Here is a 17,597-nt window from a genome sequence, read left to right as displayed (position 1 = left end):
GTTTACTTTCACTCCGCTCTATTTCCTCCTTTCCCTCGTTTCCTGTTTCCGTCCGCCGCTTCCTCCTCCTCCTCCTCCTCCTCCTCCTCCTCACTCAGTCTCCTCGCCCATTCATTATCTCTAACGGCACAGCAGAGCTTCGCCAGAAGAATTGGGTTTGCAGATAAAGAAGGGAGATGTCGATGTGCTATCATGTAATGATGATGCTTGTAAGGTCAGCAATCTTCAGCTCCTCCCCCTCCCCCTTCCCCTTCCAATTCCCTCGCTCCCTTCCCCCCTCGTCGTTATCCTCCCCTTCCTCTTCCCCCTCTCCTCCTTCCCGTCCTCGTCCTCGTCTCGCTCCTCCTGTTCCCCTTCTCACTTCATTCCCTCCTTCAGGTGTTGTCCATTTAATCGTTTCGAGCGATGTGCCCGAATAAAAGGGTAACAAGTACAATATTCACAACAAGGCGAGACGCGACCGGCGAGTTGGTTCATGGGGTGTAGAATGGAATAGGATGGGATGAAGGGCGGTGGAGAGAAGTGGAAAGAAGAGGAGGGGAAGAGAAGGAGGGAGGGGGGGAAGGAGGGAGGGGAGGAGGAGGAGGGAGGGAGGAGGAGGGAGGGAGGGAGGAGGGAGGGAGGAGGAGGGAGGGAGGAGGAGGGGTCTTTAGGGGTCTGGAGCGGTTGGAAGCGATGGTTGTCAGAGTAGGATGCTGGGTCATCTCGTCAGCCTCACAGCAGGAAGAGCAAGGGGTCAACGTACTCGTCTCGCGGGGAGAAAGGACCGGTCCTCCTTGCTCCTGCCGGAAGAGTCACGACCGCCCGCACCCACCCGGCATCTCCTTGTCACCTCCCTTTGCTCGTTCTCATCCTGTTCGCTGCTCTCCTCGTCAGGCTCGACCACATTGCACGCCTCCTCACCTGATCCGCAAGTTGTTGGAGCGAGGTAGAATCCCCTTCTCCTCCAGTGCCCTGCGATCAGAGGTCAGACCGCAGACGGGAATGAGTACCAGGAAGGATGCGCACGGGAGGAGGGGCAGGCAGCAGAGGAGGAATGGAGGGAAGGAGAGGGAGCGGAGGGGAGAGCAAGGGACGGGAAGAGGCAGGGAAGGGAATGGAGAAGGCAGGCGATCAGAAAGATGCTCTACCTCCTGACGAGTTCTTGTCTGGTTGACTTGTCGCTCTTGGACAAGCAGGAAGTTCTCGAGCGAACCTGCTGGCGGGTGAGGAAGCGGACGGAAAGCAGAGCAAGCGCAGAAAGCGGCGGGGGAAGGAGTACGGCTCGAGCAGTAAGGAAGGAAAGACGAAGGAAGGAAGAAAAGGCCGACGAGGGGAAGGAGGAGATAAGGGTAGAGGAAGGAAGGAGAAAATTACCTGGGCATAAGATTGCTTGAGAGCTTCAAACCGAATGGCCATGGCAGAAGTTGTTGAGCGGCGCAGCTGAAGGAAAAGATGAGGAGGAGCAGGAGACGGATACGGTAGAGGCAGAGCAGAGAGCTGAGGAGGAGGTAGCGGAGGGCAAGGAGGAGGGAGGAGGAGGAAGTAGAGGCGGAGGAGGAGCAGCGGCAACTGCACCTGCGCTGTGGTCAACACGTTTCTCTGACGGGGGTGGCCTGCTCGCTGTCCTCTGACTTGTCTTCCGAGTGTGCAGGAAGAGGTTTCTCCGAGTTTGACTGCAAGATGGTGAGGTACGGGGAGGAGCGTTGGAGGGAAGCGCGAAGAGGACAAATGGAGAGAGGAGGAGAGAGGAGGAGAGCAGAAGGGAGCAGAGGGGAGGGAAGAGGAGGGGAGGAAGGAGAAGGGACACAGGAGAGCTAAGGCCTGGGTATATACCGAGCGAGAGCTGCTGGAGTCCTGATCAGCATCGCAGGTGCTCGAAGTCGCTTCTTCCTCCTGGTGAGAAAGACTGCCTGAGCCCGTGCTCTTGGTCGTCGAGATCAGCTGAGAAACTCAACGTGACAATTTGGACATGGAGGAAGTGAATGAACAGTAGTAGAGAGGAGAGAAGGGGAGGGGAGGGGAGAGGAGAGGAGAGGAGAGGAGAGGAGAGGAGAGGAGAGGAGAGGAGAGGAGAGGAGAGGAGAGGAGAGGAGAGGAGAGGAGAGGAGAGGAGAGGAGAGGAGAGGAGAGGAGAGGAGAGGAGAGGAGAGGAGAGGAGAGGAGGGAATGGAGGGCTGAGAGGGGAGGGAGCAGGAAGACCTTGAGGTGGATCGCTCGAGCTACAGAGTCATGGGCTTCTCCTTTCTCGAGCAGGTCCAGGGCTTTCACTGACCCCACCATGAATGTCCTGCCCTCCTGCTCCTGCCACCTGCAGACGGCGATGGGATGATCAAAAGAATATTCAAGAGCAGAGGGGAAAGGCGGGAGAAGGAGATTCTGCGCCGTTGTGGAGAGGGGAAGAGGGAAGGAGAGGAGAGCAAAAGGAAGGGAGATAGGGAGGAAGAGAGAAAAGGAAGAGGAGAGGAGGCGGGAGGGTTGAGGGGGTTGGGAAACAGGTCAATCCCACTTATAGATCTGCTTCTGCAGTGATGCGATCAACTGCAGACAATGACAGCAGCAGTCAGGTACCAAACTCGTGCTCCTCCCCCTCGTCATCCCTTCCTTCTTTACCCAGTTCCTCTCCCCTTCCTCCTCATCCCCTCCTGCTCACCTTGGGGTACTCGCGGAGCATCTTCTTGTAAACGTCGTGCTGGCTTGTCATTGTGTTCATGTTGCTCATATCCTTTGCTCCTTCACTCAGTTTCTGCAGAATCTCCTCCCTCCTCGTCAGCTGTGCCTGCAAACACCTTGTTGAGCAGGTGAAGGCTGTCGAAGAGAAGGGAAGAGGAGGAGGATGTGGGAGTGAGAGTGCTGGTGTTCCGAGGGGAGGAGAGAACTGTAGGAGGGGAGGATTGAGAGGAGGAGGGAGTGGGAGAGGCGGAAAGGGTAGACGAGGAGGAGGACACATGCGAACCTTGATTGTACGGTGCAGCACAAGGCGAGGCTCTAAGGAAGCGAGCTCACTCTTGACCAGCCGAAGGATCTCCGTCTCCCGCTCCCTCTGTCCTATCTGCAAACAAGTTTCACCGGCTTGCTCCTTCGGCTTCAAGTCCCTCACATCCTCCAGCAGATTCAAGAACTTGGGTATTGCTTCTCGTACACGCCCAGCTCGGTCCAAGCTAGACGGAAACGTCAAGGGGGAAGGGGGAGGGAGGGAGGGAGGGAGGGAGGGAGGGAGGGAGAAGGGCACCTTGCTCAAGCTTCCTTCTGTAATCTTCGATGGCTGCGCTTGCTCGCCTTGTTTGTAGAGCGAATTCACTCTCGTAGGCCTGCGGGGCAAGGAGCGATGAAAAATGTAGTGGAAGCAAGGGAGTCATGCGGAGGGAGCGGAGGGAGCACAAGAGAAGGAGGAGGAGGAGGAGGACGATGAGGAGGAGGAGGAGGAGGAGGAGGAGGAGGACGATGAGGAGGAGGAGGAGGAGGAAGGAACTTAAGGCAAGAGGATGCGGGAGGGAGAAGCAAAGGACCTGCAGTACGGAATCTGTCCTTGAATTGAATGACGAGACCATGTTCCTGGGAACAACTTCAGCTGCACACCATCTCAAGGCTCCTGGTGCCCAACCTGAACTTGCTGCGATGGCTCTCGGGGATGTCAAGGACGTCCCACAGGTGGGATAGCATCATCCGCAACTCGTCCGACTTGCTCTTCCTGTCCACCTTCGCGTTCTTGGACGGACGCTCTGCCGGTTTGCTCGAGTCCTCCTTCCTGCCGCTCTTGGGCAGGCCGAGAACGTCAGCGGCGTAACTCAGCTCGACCGGGTGACGGTGGTGGACGTAGTTGGATCGATCGCTCAACGACCCAGACTGCTTCTTGGCCTCAGGCGAGGCTTTCTTGAGTTTGTCCAGCGGCAGCTTTGAGATCTTGATTGGCTCCTTTGGGGGCACATGCGATTCTTCGCTGCCACCTCCTGTCGGCTGACCACTGCTGGATGACGCGCTCCTCGACGAGGCGAGTATCCTGTCGGCCTTCTCGATCACCATGTTCTGCACCGCACTGACGTCGATGGTGGAGGAGGACGAGGTGGAGCTGGCGCTCGTTCTCTTCGTCTCAGGTGGGGGCAACCTGGAGTTTGCGCTCTTGTCACGGCCGAAGTGGAACTTGGATTGGTCGAAGCCGTCGACCTCTGAGTCGGCTTGCTGCGCAGCTCCTGACGACTCCATCGACGAGTCGAGCGACTCATGCCAGCCGGGCATGTCCTTGTCCAGATCTCTGCGGAGCTGGGAGGAGGGAAGCTCCTTCTTAGGGCTAGAGCTCCATGCTTCCCTCGCGGGGCTCTTCGGACTCGTGGCCTCCCCGCGCACCAGCACGTGGTGGTTCGCATGCTGCTCCTCCGTCGATCGGCACTCGTCAAGGATGGTCTTTGTGGGCCCAGAGTTTCGGTTCGCCTCTTCAAGCTGCTCGAAGACGAACATCAGCTTTGACTCGTACTCCCGCTGCATCTGCGTGATGGCTGCATCATGCTTCCTGTCTAAGGACTGCGACGCCTGCCTCGATTCATCCAGTGCCCGTCGTGCTTCGAGGAGTAAGGCCTCGGATTCCTGGGCTTGCTCTTTGTACTCCATCGATTGTAGCCTTTCACTGTTGAGCTGTTCATAGCAAAAGAGGATCAATCTCTTCACGTCAGCGTCCGACAGCCGCGGAAGCCTTTCCTGAATCTCGAGCTGTACGTTCGAGCAATCGTTAACGAGCCTGCGAGACTTCTCAGTCTCCAGGGTTCTGAACTCCAGCTCTGCCGATAGATACTCCAACTCATCATAGAAGTCTTGCTTCTGCCTCTCAAACTCGACTTCGGAGACGTTCTTCGTATCCATGCTCTTCATCCTGGATGTGCAGGCATTCATCTCTGACTCCAGCTGAGCTTTGAGCCTTGTATTCATCTGGATCTGATTCTCTGCATCCTTTGCTGTCAGAGCCCGTCTGAGGAGGTTCTGGAACCAGTCAAGCACATCCTGATTCTTGCTGTTGTCGTTCAATTCGGGTTCTTTCTCCGCAACCTTCTGTTTCTCCAACGCAATTTGCGCCTTTCGCTTGACAACGTGCTCAGCACGAGCTGCCGACGACAACTTGGTCTCAAGCTCTCTTATGGTTCTCTTCGATGCCAGCTCGGCTTTCCGAAGAGAGAGGATCTGCTTCTCCAGTGCTTGTCGCTGCTCCCGGTGCCCCTTCGCTTCTATGGCCATCTTCTTGTGCAGTTGCGCTCTGGAGGCTTTCAAACGATCCACCTCCTGCGCCAGGTTCGCGATCTTTTGGTCACCTTGCTCCTTGAAGGCAAGCAGCCTTTCGTGGTCTTTGACTTTCTTCTTCATTCGTTTCAGCTCCTCCTCCAGCTGTCTCAACCTCGTATTCCATCGCTCTCGGTGCTGCTCGGAGGAGGAGGTGGCTGTCTTGTGCTTGTCCATCGATTCGAGCTCCTTCACGGTAGCATCCCTCTCTTCCTCGATTGCGCGAATGCTGTGCTGCAAGTCCTCCATCTTCTTCTCGTAGACACTCCTCATGGTGTCAAACTCTCGCTGGTTCCTCACGAGCTCCTGCAGCAGCCTCTCCTTTTCTACCAAGACAGCGTCCAGGTCGCTGATGTCTTGTAGTTGCCTCGCAGACGCATCTCCAGTAGTGATGGAACGATCGGTGAGGGGCGCTTCATCAAAGTCCCCACACTCGTTCAACTGGGACAAGCCCAACGTAGGCAGGTGGATACCCAAGTTCTGCGGCTCACCATGCGGACGAGGGGAGTAGTGATAGTTCTCTTCAGATAAAACTTCCTGATTCGCCGATCGAGGTGTCAAGGAAGTAACAACTCGAGGAGAGAACATCGGGTAGTCGTTGGGTAGCCCCGAGGAGACAGTACGAGAGACACAGCCTGAGGTCAGGCCATGGCAGGGCTGAGAAGCAGCCCGGAGAACTGCCTTAGTCCGACACTTTTCCTCGATCTCCTGAATCCCATTCAGAAGCTTTTCGATCTGATCGAGAGAGCAGCAGAGGCTGGAATCTTTGGTCACTGACGGGGAGTTCCGCAAGATTTGAGTTTCGTCCTGAAGCTTCTCAGTGCACGAGTAAATCTCCGCCATCGCAAGTTTGAAACTGTCCACGAGCCTCGACTGCTCGATCAGCTGCAGTTCAAGGTTTTGGATGACTGATTTCATGCAATCCACATCTTCTTCGCCGTCCCTTCCAATCTCGCCACCATGCAGTGGAAACGAAGTGTGATTGAAGGTTTGATTTGGGCTTCCAGGTTGCAAGCTGGTGTGATAGATCCCATTCTCTTTGAGTATACTCCGCAGAGTGCTGATTTCTTTTCGCAACTGTGCTATCAGATGAGAGTTTGGATCTCGGTTGATTATTGGTGTATTCTTGATGTTTCTTGCTCTGTTCGCATATTTCAACGTATTCAAACTTTCCTCAGAGTTGCTGTCAACAGGGCTGACACAAGCAATCATGAGAGTACGTGAATTTCCACCTAAGCTGTCTTGCAGCATTCTTGTCAGTTTTGAGTCTCGATATGGAACATGAACCGAATGCCTCTTCTGTTCGTCGCCAAGAGCAGAAATGACATTTCCAAGTGCTAGCAAACCAGAGTTGATGTTGATACCTTCCTTCAATCGTTCTCCCTCTGCCTTGGTCTTCTTCAATCTCTCACTTCCAGCTAGATCCACGAAGTGGAACTTCGAAACAATGTACTCCTCTTCCGCTAGATTTGCACCATCTTCTGTTCCAGCCCCGTCACTGGTGTTGAGCGCAATCAGGAAGTCGCTTTCGCGGATCAATCGCTGTTCAATGATCAAAGTAAAAATCGCATGTGATCGGCTTGAGTGCGCATTCATCTCAGTACTGCCTACTGCTCGGCGAGCAGTTCCCTGTTCCAAGAGCTCGCACATGTCCCTGAAGCTCTCCACTTCACGTTCTTCAGCCCCTGCAAAATATATTCCTCCCTGGGGATCCTCCCGAATTTGCAGCGTCGCTCTCCTGGCCCCAATGCCGAAGGGAAGGGTACTCGGGATTGAGAGGAGATCACGGAGTTCTTCGTTATGAATCTCCAAGAACGAAGCACGCAGAATCATGTTTGACGACTGCTCACGACGCCCCCTCTCCTCGAATATCTGCTTGAGCGCTCTTGGAAGCATTCCCAGGTCATCCTCTGTCAATCCATCCCTGCCACCACTTCAGACTACTTGCAAATCAAGGAAAGAACTTCATCTACCATGACGAAGAGCCCATGGTATACGTTTTCCCGGAACCGGTCTGCCCGTATGCGAACACCGTGGCATTGTAACCCGAGAGTGCGGCATCCACGAGAGGCCGGACGCTCTGGTTGTAGATGTCTTGCTGAGTTGATGATGGATCAAAAAGATAATCGAATGTGAAAGACCGCTCTCCAATAATCGCCTCGTATCAAGAGTCAAAATACAGAAGGAATAGGAAATCAAGAATCACCTGTCTTGTAGTTATGTTGCAGGCTATACAATCTTTCTCACGATTGCTCCTTTCCCTTGCAGTCTGAGGCCGTACCCGGACGGCAACTCTCACTGCCGTCTGCTCACTTGCAGTCATTTAGGTTTGTGAGGCTTTGCTCGGTAGAGACTCTTGCGGATTAGGATTCTAACTTCCGGACAGTTGTTCCATGCAGAAGATTGTCAGAACTCCATCATCCTGCACTGACCGTCAGAGTATGAACAAGGAACCACCTCATACAAGCATGGCAAACAAACCCAAGTGCACTCGAGACTCGCTGAAGTGGTAGCAGATGTATTGTGGTTCAAAACAAGTTCTGGCACGCTTCTAAGACAGCAGGAACACAGTTGAAGCCTTCGATTTGCTTCCTTTCAAAACATAGCATACATGACATGAACTTCCTCTACATGCAGGCAGTAATCGGAATCAATGTATGTAGTCCAACATTTCAACCCACAACCAAATCCCTTGCAACTCTTGAGCAATCGCCACATCTGACATCACGATATACTGGATATGATGCTAGCATGTCTCGTCTGATACGCTCACATGCACTTCCTACTCTGACTGGTTTGCTTTGAATGGATCTAGACTCTTGCTCACCAATTCTACCGTCCAAACCAACAAAATCATTGTGAGGTGCCACGTAGGATCTAGCCGCCTGCTGCTTCTGCTTATATCCTCGCTCATGGCCCTACCCAGGTGAATCTCATACATGTGCATCGCGATACATGCTCTTTATCCTCCTGCTCCAGCCCGTTCAACCGCTGAGGCTGCCCTGTTCGACCTAGCACTGCTGCCATAGAGTCCCGACGGAGGTTTGTGAAGGGGGGCTCAGGGATCAAATCAGGGGGTGGGGGTACTACCTAGTACCACTGATACCCCAATTTCGGTAACCAATGCTATAGCAATGATGGGGTACGGGTGTAACATGGGTGGTAGGGGGTTCCAGTGTCCGGGGTGGCATTGTGTTGTGCTGATAGTTGAATTTCCACAAGGGTGGGTAGATGGTTACTTTCAGAGACTTATCGTGGGGTTATGTGGTATACACCCCTACCTTTCTCAGCAATTTATGGGGTACTTGGAGGGTAATCAATGGGTGGTGAAGAGGTAGGCTATAAAATGAATGGGTGGGGTCATACCTCCGTTAATTCAAATCTGGGTGACTCGATGGTGGGGTGGTTGGGGTTGTTTGTGGGGTGGGGTAGTCCTTCAGTCCTGATCGGGAACAGCAGGAAAGGAGGGGTACATTTTACCAGCGAGATTTGGGTGAGGCACCTCTAGGTGGGGTAAGTGCCCTACAGGGGTACTTTGATACTCCAATGTACCGGTCCTTTGGTACACATTGAGCGAGTGCGGCCTCGGACCACAGCGGCGGGCCCGGCCCGGCCCGGCAACGCGGCGGCGCCGGGCCGATCACTGGCCAGGCTGGCGATTACCGGACTCCACCACTCCGCGAGTCAGACTCGGTGTCCGATTACTCAGTCAAGCTCGCCGGAACGCGCCCCCGCAGCGGCCGGGTCGGCTGAATCCGGACTCCCGCCGCAGCCGCCGGCGGGGAAGTTCGGATGCCGCGGCCCGGTGAGACTCATATCCTTCACCATCAAAGTTAGACCGTCACTTAGTGCGGTTCCGGCCCGGCTTGTCATGGACTTGACTATAACTCCAAATCATTCACTACAGGGACAGACTCCGTTGACTATGCGAATACCCCCCCTATTTGTCACCCCTGCATGATGAATACAATACCCCTTCAAAGAGGGGGTGATTGGGAATAAATTGACAACGGATATTTGTAGTCAATATCCTGATCACTTGTGGTCGAAGGGGCGCGGATGGGTCATGGCGGGGAGTAAGCGGAACATGCAGCCGCCGCCGCTGCTGCTGCTGCTGCTGTTATGCTTGACCTCAGCTCTCCCCGACACATCTCATGCTGCACAGGAGGAAGGTGAGACCTTAGTTGACTGCACTGCTTGCTGCGGGCATACTGTCACCTCGTAAACTTTTCTGCTCTTGTCAATCTGCTATGGTAGAGGGTTGTAGTTGACCGCTTTCCCAACAGTATGTCAGAGCGACGGCTTTTCAACGAGGAAACTTTTGGCTCAGTCTGATGCATGCCAATGCGGGCCTCATGGATCTTGCGGATTGAATGGAACATGCGTTTGTGAGAGCGGGTAACACGCAATCATGGGGAAATCGACGACTAAGGCTCCATGCAGGTGGACGGGCGAAAACTGCACAGAAGTCTGGTCTTGTAGGAACTCTGGTGTTTGTATCAATGGTGTTTGTGACGCGGAAGGGATTTGTCAATGTGAACCTGGCTGGTCGGGTTTGGATTGCAGTGTGGGGATTTGCCCAAAGAACTGTAGCGGGCACGGAGATTGTAAGAATCATTTGACCTTGATAGCCTTGATTATGCACGTGACTGTTACTTTGTGAATCAGGTAATGTGACGACAGGAAAGTGCCACTGCTGGGCAGGTTGGGAAGGGAGGACATGTTCGATTCAGCTCTGCCCCGGCAACTGCAACTTGAATGGAGATTGTGTAAATGGCCAGTGTATTTGTTTTGAGGGGTACGAAGGAACCTCCTGCGATATTTTCAGCTGCAAGAACAAGTGTAATGCCGAGGCTGGAAATGGCATTTGCAACCAGGTCAAGAAGCGTTGCGATTGTGCCCCTTGGTTCACAGGAGAGGACTGCTCCCTGGCACTGTGCCCTGACGATTGCTCTGGTTGGTTTCGATGCTGTTTGGTGTAGACCCTTTCCTGACGGCTATCCAGGTCATGGTGTTTGTATTGATGGGAAGTGTGCTTGCGTGGGAAATTATACAGGAGCTTCCTGCTCCTCAATACTCTGTCCAAACGATTGCTCGGGCCGAGGGTTGTGTGACGGCGGAAATTGCATGTAAGTTCTTTGTCAGGAATGATCCTGTTTATTTGTATCGGTGATGAACAAGGATAAAAGGCCAAGTGTCAAAAGCTGACGTTTTGATTTCCTATGACTGGCCTGATTTCCAGTTGCCAATCGGGTTACACGGGTGCGAGCTGTGAAATAATAGACTCCTGCGTTCCTCCTTGCATTCATGGGTAAAGCAACAAAATCTTCAAGGAAAGAGACTTCTTCTGATCTTCGAACAATGCGCAGGAGTTGCATCAAACAAGCTGGACAGAATGCTTCTTGTCTTTGTGATATGGGGTGGATGGGAGTAGCATGCGAAATGGCAAAGTTGACTACCACTGCATGGTATTTCCTTTGAAACTTTCCGTAATGTTCTGGTAATTCCCCCGCAGCCAAAGAAATTGCAGTGGCCATGGTGCTTGTATTGATGGATCTGTATGCGAGTGTACAGCTGGATGGTATTCAACAGACTGTTCCCTTCAATGGCAAACCAACGATACCTGTCCGTCATCCTGCTCATATCATGGATCTTGCATGAACGGAGTCTGCGTAAGTCTATCTTATTTCATGTGCCTCTTCACGCTTATGAATTTGTTTGTGCAGGCCTGTGACTTGGGTTGGACCGGAGGTGATTGTAGCCTGGTCGATTCGCTGTTCCTTTGCAGCCAAAACTGCAGTGCTGGATACGTTGGTTCCGGATCGAATGGCAGTTGTTCGTGTACTCCCATACAGATGACGGGATCGTGTATCACTAATTGCAGTGGACATGGTCAGTGTGTCGGGACTGGTAATAATTTCAGTTGTGCATGCGAATTCGGGTGAGGAGCCTATTTCACTGTCGAGCAAATTTGCGGTTCTGACGGCTACTTGCTGCAGATATGGAGGCATGTTTTGTGAAAACATGTTGTTGAATTTGTATACCGATACCAGCGCTATTCTCTCTGGTGGATGTCCTGGTAATTGCTCTGGACATGGAGCCTGTCAGAATGGTAAATGCATGCTCTAGTCATGATTCCTCTAAACTTTGTTGGTGGCAGGCACATGTAATTGTGATCCTACTTGGGTTGGACAAGACTGCAGTCTAGCATCAGCTAATGGATGCCCAGCAGACTGCAGCAACAGAGGGACATGCACACAAAATAATACTTGTCTATGCGATCAAGGTTGGGTTGGTATTATTTGCGACACACCCATGGTCTATGACAGCTGCAACCTGAACTGTACAAGTAGAGGGATGTGCGTTAACAGCACTACCTGTGTTTGCGATCCTGGCTACACAGGAATATATTGTGAGCTGTCAATGCCAGTCAACGGTCTCATCCCATCAGCAGTCAATACCACATCGATCTGTCCCATGGGATGCTCTGGGCATGGAGCATGTTCTGCCAATGGAATGTGTCTGTGTGACGTTTCATACGTTGGCATTGACTGTTCCATCCAAATATCATCTATTTCGTTGTCTTGTCCGATGGATTGCAACGCGAGAGGCATGTGTCAATCGGGTACGTGCTTGTGCGATCCTGGTTGGTGGGGCGATTCGTGTCAGTATGACTTCAAATGCCTCAACAACTGTACCGGACATGGAGTTTGTGCCAACCAGACCTGCATTTGCGATCAGGGGTTCACATCGAGTGATTGCAGTGTACCAATTACCTTTTGCCCAGCTGGCTGTTCTGGTCATGGAATCTGCGCAAATACATCTTGCGCTTGTTCGCCTGGATGGTCAGGAGAAGACTGTTCGAAACTGTCATGTCCAAGTGGTTGTTCATCTCGAGGTGTTTGCCAGAGCGATGGCACTTGCTTCTGCGATGCAGGATATTCTGGAAGCGCCTGTGAGATTTCCTTGTGCCCATCCGGGTGCTCGGGTCATGGAGCTTGTACGCACAATGGAACGTGTGTTTGTTACAAGAACTTTGAGGGCGCAGACTGTTCCATACTTGTTGATTGCAACAGAAGGGGAAAACGTATCTGTGGATTTTGCAATTGTGAAGCAGGATACAGAGGAGAAGAGTGCGAGATTGATATGTGTGCAGACAGCAGAATTTACCAAAATGGAGATTACACTAAGCCGATTCAGGTCTGCTCGGGTCATGGACTTTGTTCTTCGTTGGGATGCATTTGCGATGAAGGATGGAGTGGGATGAATTGTTCGCGGCCAGCCGTCTGCAGCGGTGAAGTTGTTTGCCTCATGAATCTTCATGACTGAGCATCTTCCACAGGTCTCAACAACATGTCATGTAGCGGTCATGGTTTCTGTTCAGGAGGACCCGGCGCATGCGGTGGGGCAGACTGTCCTGGTGTCTGTACGTGTGACAGAGGTCGCTCGGCGATCTACGTGGGGGAGTACTGCGAGACTGCGAAATGTCCCGGCAAAGTCAGCCCACAGAATGAAGTGATCGAATGCAACAACAAAGGAATTTGTGGAACGAGCGGTGCCAACAAAGTTTGTATTTGTACAGTGCAGAATGGTTTGAGGTGATGATGTACCATGCTGAAACAGAAGCTCCTCCTGACTTGTGATTTGCAGTTACGAGGACACAGACTGCGCAAGGCCTCCAACTTACTCCCTCTCAAGCATCTCACCCAAAGTTGGTCCAGTAGTGGGAATGACACCCATCACACTCAATGGCGCTGCGTTGGAAAGAGTAATCGCATGGAATAATCTTATCGTGGACTGGCAAAATGCTCCGAACAGCACAACCTTGTACTGCAACTTTCACTCATGCAGCGACCCGCAGGTCGATGTTCGAACGACCCAAATTGTGAGATTCTAGCCATCTTTTGTCCTTTCAATCTTTAACCTTGAGGTAACAGGTTTGGAGAGCGACTGTGGTCCGGGATTACACTCCTGAGTCAAGATTCTACCAATACACTCCTGGGGTTCTTGACCTGAGGGTAAACTCGTTAGATTGTGCGATGAAGGTTGCTGATGAGATCGAAGATCGGAGACGATGTCATCGTATACGGCTGCAATCCTTGCGATCCAAGAGGAATCAACGGATGGCTGGTTTGAGCAGACAGCAGACCTTACTTGAGCCAACTTAACTGATTGATCTGCGCAGATTGCAAGTGTGAATGGGAAGATTGGAAAGGCCCCGATGGAACTAAATTTCTATGACTATTACAATGATGGAGACAAGCTCAGCTGCATGTCTCCTCAGGCCGACTATGCGGGAACGCAATGTGTCACTATCGATGGCGCAACGGCTGGATCGGTAGTGATCCGTGGATCTGACATAGTCATCGAGGGAAGTACAGCCAACTTTGAGTATTACACCCCTGAGGTGAAGACTCAAAGGCTCAATCCTAGTTATTCACCGCTCCGCCCGATTGGTTTGAATCGGGGCCCACAAGACATCAACCGACAAACTACAGTGAGTTCTCCCTCCTGAATCGCTCACCCTCTTACCGTTATCGCAGATCACAATCACAGGTTCATACTTCCCGCAAAATGGAATCTTCACCTGTCAGTTCTATGACCCTGTTTCCCTGGATGATCAGTGTCAGTCTCAAGGAAGCTTCATCAACATCGCCACTATCCAATGTCCCGTGCCACAGATGAAACGTGCCAAGAATCTCGTGGTTTACACGAGCTCGAATGGATACCAGTTTGAGAATGTGGGAGCAACCTTCTTCACGTACGCCGTCCTTAGCATCGATCCTGTTTGCGTTCCTGTCCTTGGCAAAGCAATCGTAACTGTGAAAGGAGATAATTTGATTATCCCAACATTGAGCGACCAGATTTTGACGCCATATTGCAGGTCAATTATTACATGATGCTTGGACGAAAGACGATCTGACCATGTTCTTCAGGTTCGGTCGAGTTGCAGAATCGACTGGTACAACATCGAACGACAAGTTGACTCAGTGGTGGGCATACCATACCCCCGCATATCAGTCGAGCAGCTTGACTGGAGCCCTGGAGTGTCCGGCTCCGCCCAAAGATATCTTTCTTGAAGCAACAGATTTTTCCCTCAGTTTGGATGCATGCGAATGCGGCAGGTATACTCAACTACTATTGAGTTGTTCTGTTGCCTAATATGCCTCAGTCTTGGTTGTCCAACCTGCTTGAAGGTGTACCTTCCTCCGATTGGAGGGCAGGTCAGTAACAAGTCCCTGCTTTCTGCCTCGAAGGATACGGTTTGTTGACATTTACCTTAGAATTACTTCTACGGGCAATGGGACTCGACCGAGGGTCCCTGGCACGACATGTGAGGTGCTGCTCTTGAGAACGAAGTATCTCACCTTCTGACCAGGACTGGGTTGCCGAAAGTCTTCTTTCATACTGTGCCTGTTCCAACCCTCGTGTCAATCACACCCTCTGCTGGATTTGTTGGAGGTGCTGTCTTTTTCTGCTCCGCTTTTCAGAATGTTTGACTTTGGCGCTGCAGGAGGTACATGGATCACTCTGACCGGATATAACTTTTCCTCTCCATCATGCCCAACTACACTCAATCAATGGCCTTCATGCCGCTTTGGATCAGCGGTATTTCTTCGATTTCATACCGCTCTTTCAGATTGTAAGTTCCACAAAACAGGTCTCACGGCAAGTTCAAGTCTTCAGCAATACAGTGATCACCTGTAGGAGGTGATCTTTGAATCTTGCAAGAGATATCTTTTCATGTTGATTCGTGTTTTCCGCGCAGTCCTCAGCTCAAGATCGGGATGGAAGCCATCTTCCCTACCGAGCTTGCCATCGATGGCCAATCTTACGTTGGCAACAGCCCCTTCCAATACATTCTGCCCTACGGTGTTGCTTCGGCGTACCCTTCTCTCGGCCCAGCCAGCGGTGGGACTACGATCATGTTGGAAGGTGAGGATAGTTCTAGTTGAAAGCTCCTTGTTTCCTAACCTCTTGGTCATGTAGCCACAAATCCTATGAATCTCGCCGTCAAGGCAAGCACCTTCAGAAACACAGGAGGCATGGCTTGCGTCTTTATTACGGTAACTGTAGACCTTGAAATCTTTCTCGTTTGATCGGTCCCTACAGAGTTTAGGAACGCGACTAGAGACGCTTGCTACCTTCAGGAGCACAAACTTCGTCACCTGTTCTACACCTGATCTCGGTGATGGGTCGAAGCTCGGATACTCCACGTTGGCTTCTCTCTTCCTGTCGCCTAATGGGCAAGGACAGGATGACTCCCAGCTCTCGCTCACACACACCAATTTCTTCTTTTATCCATACCCTCAGCTATCGAAGCTTGCTAACCCCTTTGCTGGAATCTCAGGGGGAAACCAAGTGACAGTCTTTGGAAACTTCTTCACGAGCACTGACAGCGTTTTCTGTTCGATTGGAGATGTCATAAGTCCTGGAAAATTCGTATCCTCGACGCAGACTATCTGTACAGCGCCAGCACAGTCTACTCCAGTTTCAGACAAGGTCCGGCTCAGTTTCAACGGCGCTGACTTCTCCGACGAGTTCCTTATGTTGAGATACTACAACGTTCAGTCGATTTCACCGTCCCTTGGGCCTGTGGATGGGGGGTCTCGCTTCAATGTGCTTCTGAGTTTTGCTGATAACTTCATACTGTCTCAAAGTATATGCCAGGAGACAAACCAGGTTAATCTCTCCTACACGCAGCTTACCAAAGACAAGTGTTCCGTTGGAGCATTCGATCTCAACAACTTCCAGCTCATTTTTGGTCGTACTGATGCAAATATAACAATCAGCAACGGGTACCTTGCATCAACGAACTTGATCAGCTTTGTTACACCAAACCCCTTGGAGGACAGCAATGGCAAGAGCATCACTCAGCGCCAACAGTTCAATGTCGGAGTAAGCTTCCCAAATCCCCCATTCTTCTACTTTGGGAACAAAGACTTTCTCGTGTACAGTGCTATAATAACAAGTAGCACTAATCCATACGTACGGCAAGTAACTGCCGATTCAGTGACAATGAAGTTCTTGGGAACAGGGTTTCAGGGTCTTCCCGTCACATGTAGATATAAATGGATGCAGCTGCAAGGGGTCGAGAATGAAGGCAACAATACAGGACAAAATATCTCTGATACTGAAATTCAATGCACGCTCCCGGCTATTCAGGACGCTTGGAAGTCGGTTGATACAGTGCTGATGGATATCAGCTTCAACGGGGTCGATTTCTTTTCCACCCTCTTCTCCATTCCCATCGTAAATTATCCAACCGTGAGCTCGGTCAGACCGAGTTTGGGAAGAGCGTCAGGTGGCTCAAAGATCACTCTTGTGGGGACGAACTTTGGGAACTATGCGAACCTTTCTTGTGTCCTGAAATCCTCTACTACTGTTTTCATACCTGCTCAGTATGTCAGTAGCACTCAGGTCACTTGTACAACCCCCCCTGGAACTGCTGATCAAAGTTTCGATATGTATGTCTCCTTGAATGGGGTACAAGTTATCGACTATTCGTCTCCCAACGGCAAGCCACTCTTCAGATACTACAGAGATCCTACGATCCTTTCGATCAGTCCATATACTGGAGGAATTCTGGGGGCGAATCAGACCGTGACCATCTTTGGAAAGGACCTCTGCTATTCTTCCTCCCCATGTTACTCGCTGATGTTGAAGGTGACTTACACCGGCTGCACAGCGCCATCGTCTTGCTCTACCGTGGTTTCTGCTACGCCCGTGAACAACGATGTCACGGCTCTCTCCTATCAAATATGGAATCCCCTGAAGCTTCAAGATCTGCTTTATGGACCACCATCTCTTGCCATCGAGTTGTATCTGAAAGATGCTGCGGACATCCTCTTCAACTATACTTACCAGCTGTACAGCTCATCGGTCGGGTGTGCAAACTGTATATGTATGGATTCGCAAGGAATCTTTCGGAACTTGACCTCTGAATTTGGATTTACTGGAGAGCTGTGCCCGTACACTCCGGATGTGATTTCTTACATTCCGGTAACCGCCAAGGAGAGCGGAGGTACAAGTCTGAATTTTGGCTTGAGATCCTATAAGAAGTGGGTTGGTTTCACCTTTGAATTGGTCTGCGTATTCCATTTCCAATTTGACACTGGAAGTAAGTACTACTTGCGGAATGCAACCGTCACAAGCGCAACTTGCTGCGGAGGCAACAACCCCATCAGTGCCGATGTCGACAGATGCTACTCTTGCGCCGCTCCTCCTCTGAATCAGCTGTTTCCAACTGGGGCATCGCGGTACTTCAACAGCACAGTCAGCATTGCTGCAATGCGACGGAGCTTCAAGGATTGCTCCTCTACCGTGCTCTCAACTTGTGACGCTTCAGGCAA

General features: G+C 51.6%; 2 protein-coding genes across 2 annotated transcripts; one reads left to right on the top strand and one right to left on the bottom strand.

Annotated features, from left to right (window-relative positions):
* Positions 1-5,885: 5,885 nt before the first annotated feature.
* Positions 5,886-7,567, bottom strand: GUITHDRAFT_157562 (hypothetical protein; the record flags this gene model as incomplete). Its single annotated transcript, XM_005834638.1, has 4 exons — positions 5,886-5,952; positions 6,323-7,168; positions 7,218-7,387; positions 7,451-7,567. 4 exons carry the CDS (start codon positions 7,565-7,567, stop codon positions 5,886-5,888), a joined length of 1,200 nt encoding a protein of 399 aa, XP_005834695.1.
* Positions 7,568-10,104: 2,537 nt separating this feature from the next.
* GUITHDRAFT_69169 (hypothetical protein) lies at positions 10,105-12,573 on the top strand (the record flags this gene model as incomplete). The annotated part of the gene is made up of 5 exons (XM_005834637.1): positions 10,105-10,352; positions 10,766-10,936; positions 11,078-11,154; positions 11,405-11,956; positions 12,032-12,573. The coding sequence occupies 5 exons, from the start codon at positions 10,105-10,107 to the stop codon at positions 12,571-12,573; spliced, it is 1,590 nt and encodes a 529-aa protein (XP_005834694.1).
* Between the last annotated feature and the right edge of the window lie 5,024 nt (positions 12,574-17,597).

The sequence above is a fragment of the Guillardia theta genome, assembly GCF_000315625.1.
Source record: "Guillardia theta CCMP2712 unplaced genomic scaffold GUITHscaffold_24, whole genome shotgun sequence".
Taxonomy (NCBI): domain Eukaryota; class Cryptophyceae; order Pyrenomonadales; family Geminigeraceae; genus Guillardia; species Guillardia theta.
Note: the sequence above shows the minus strand (reverse complement) of the source record. Positions and strands in the feature narration are given on the sequence as shown.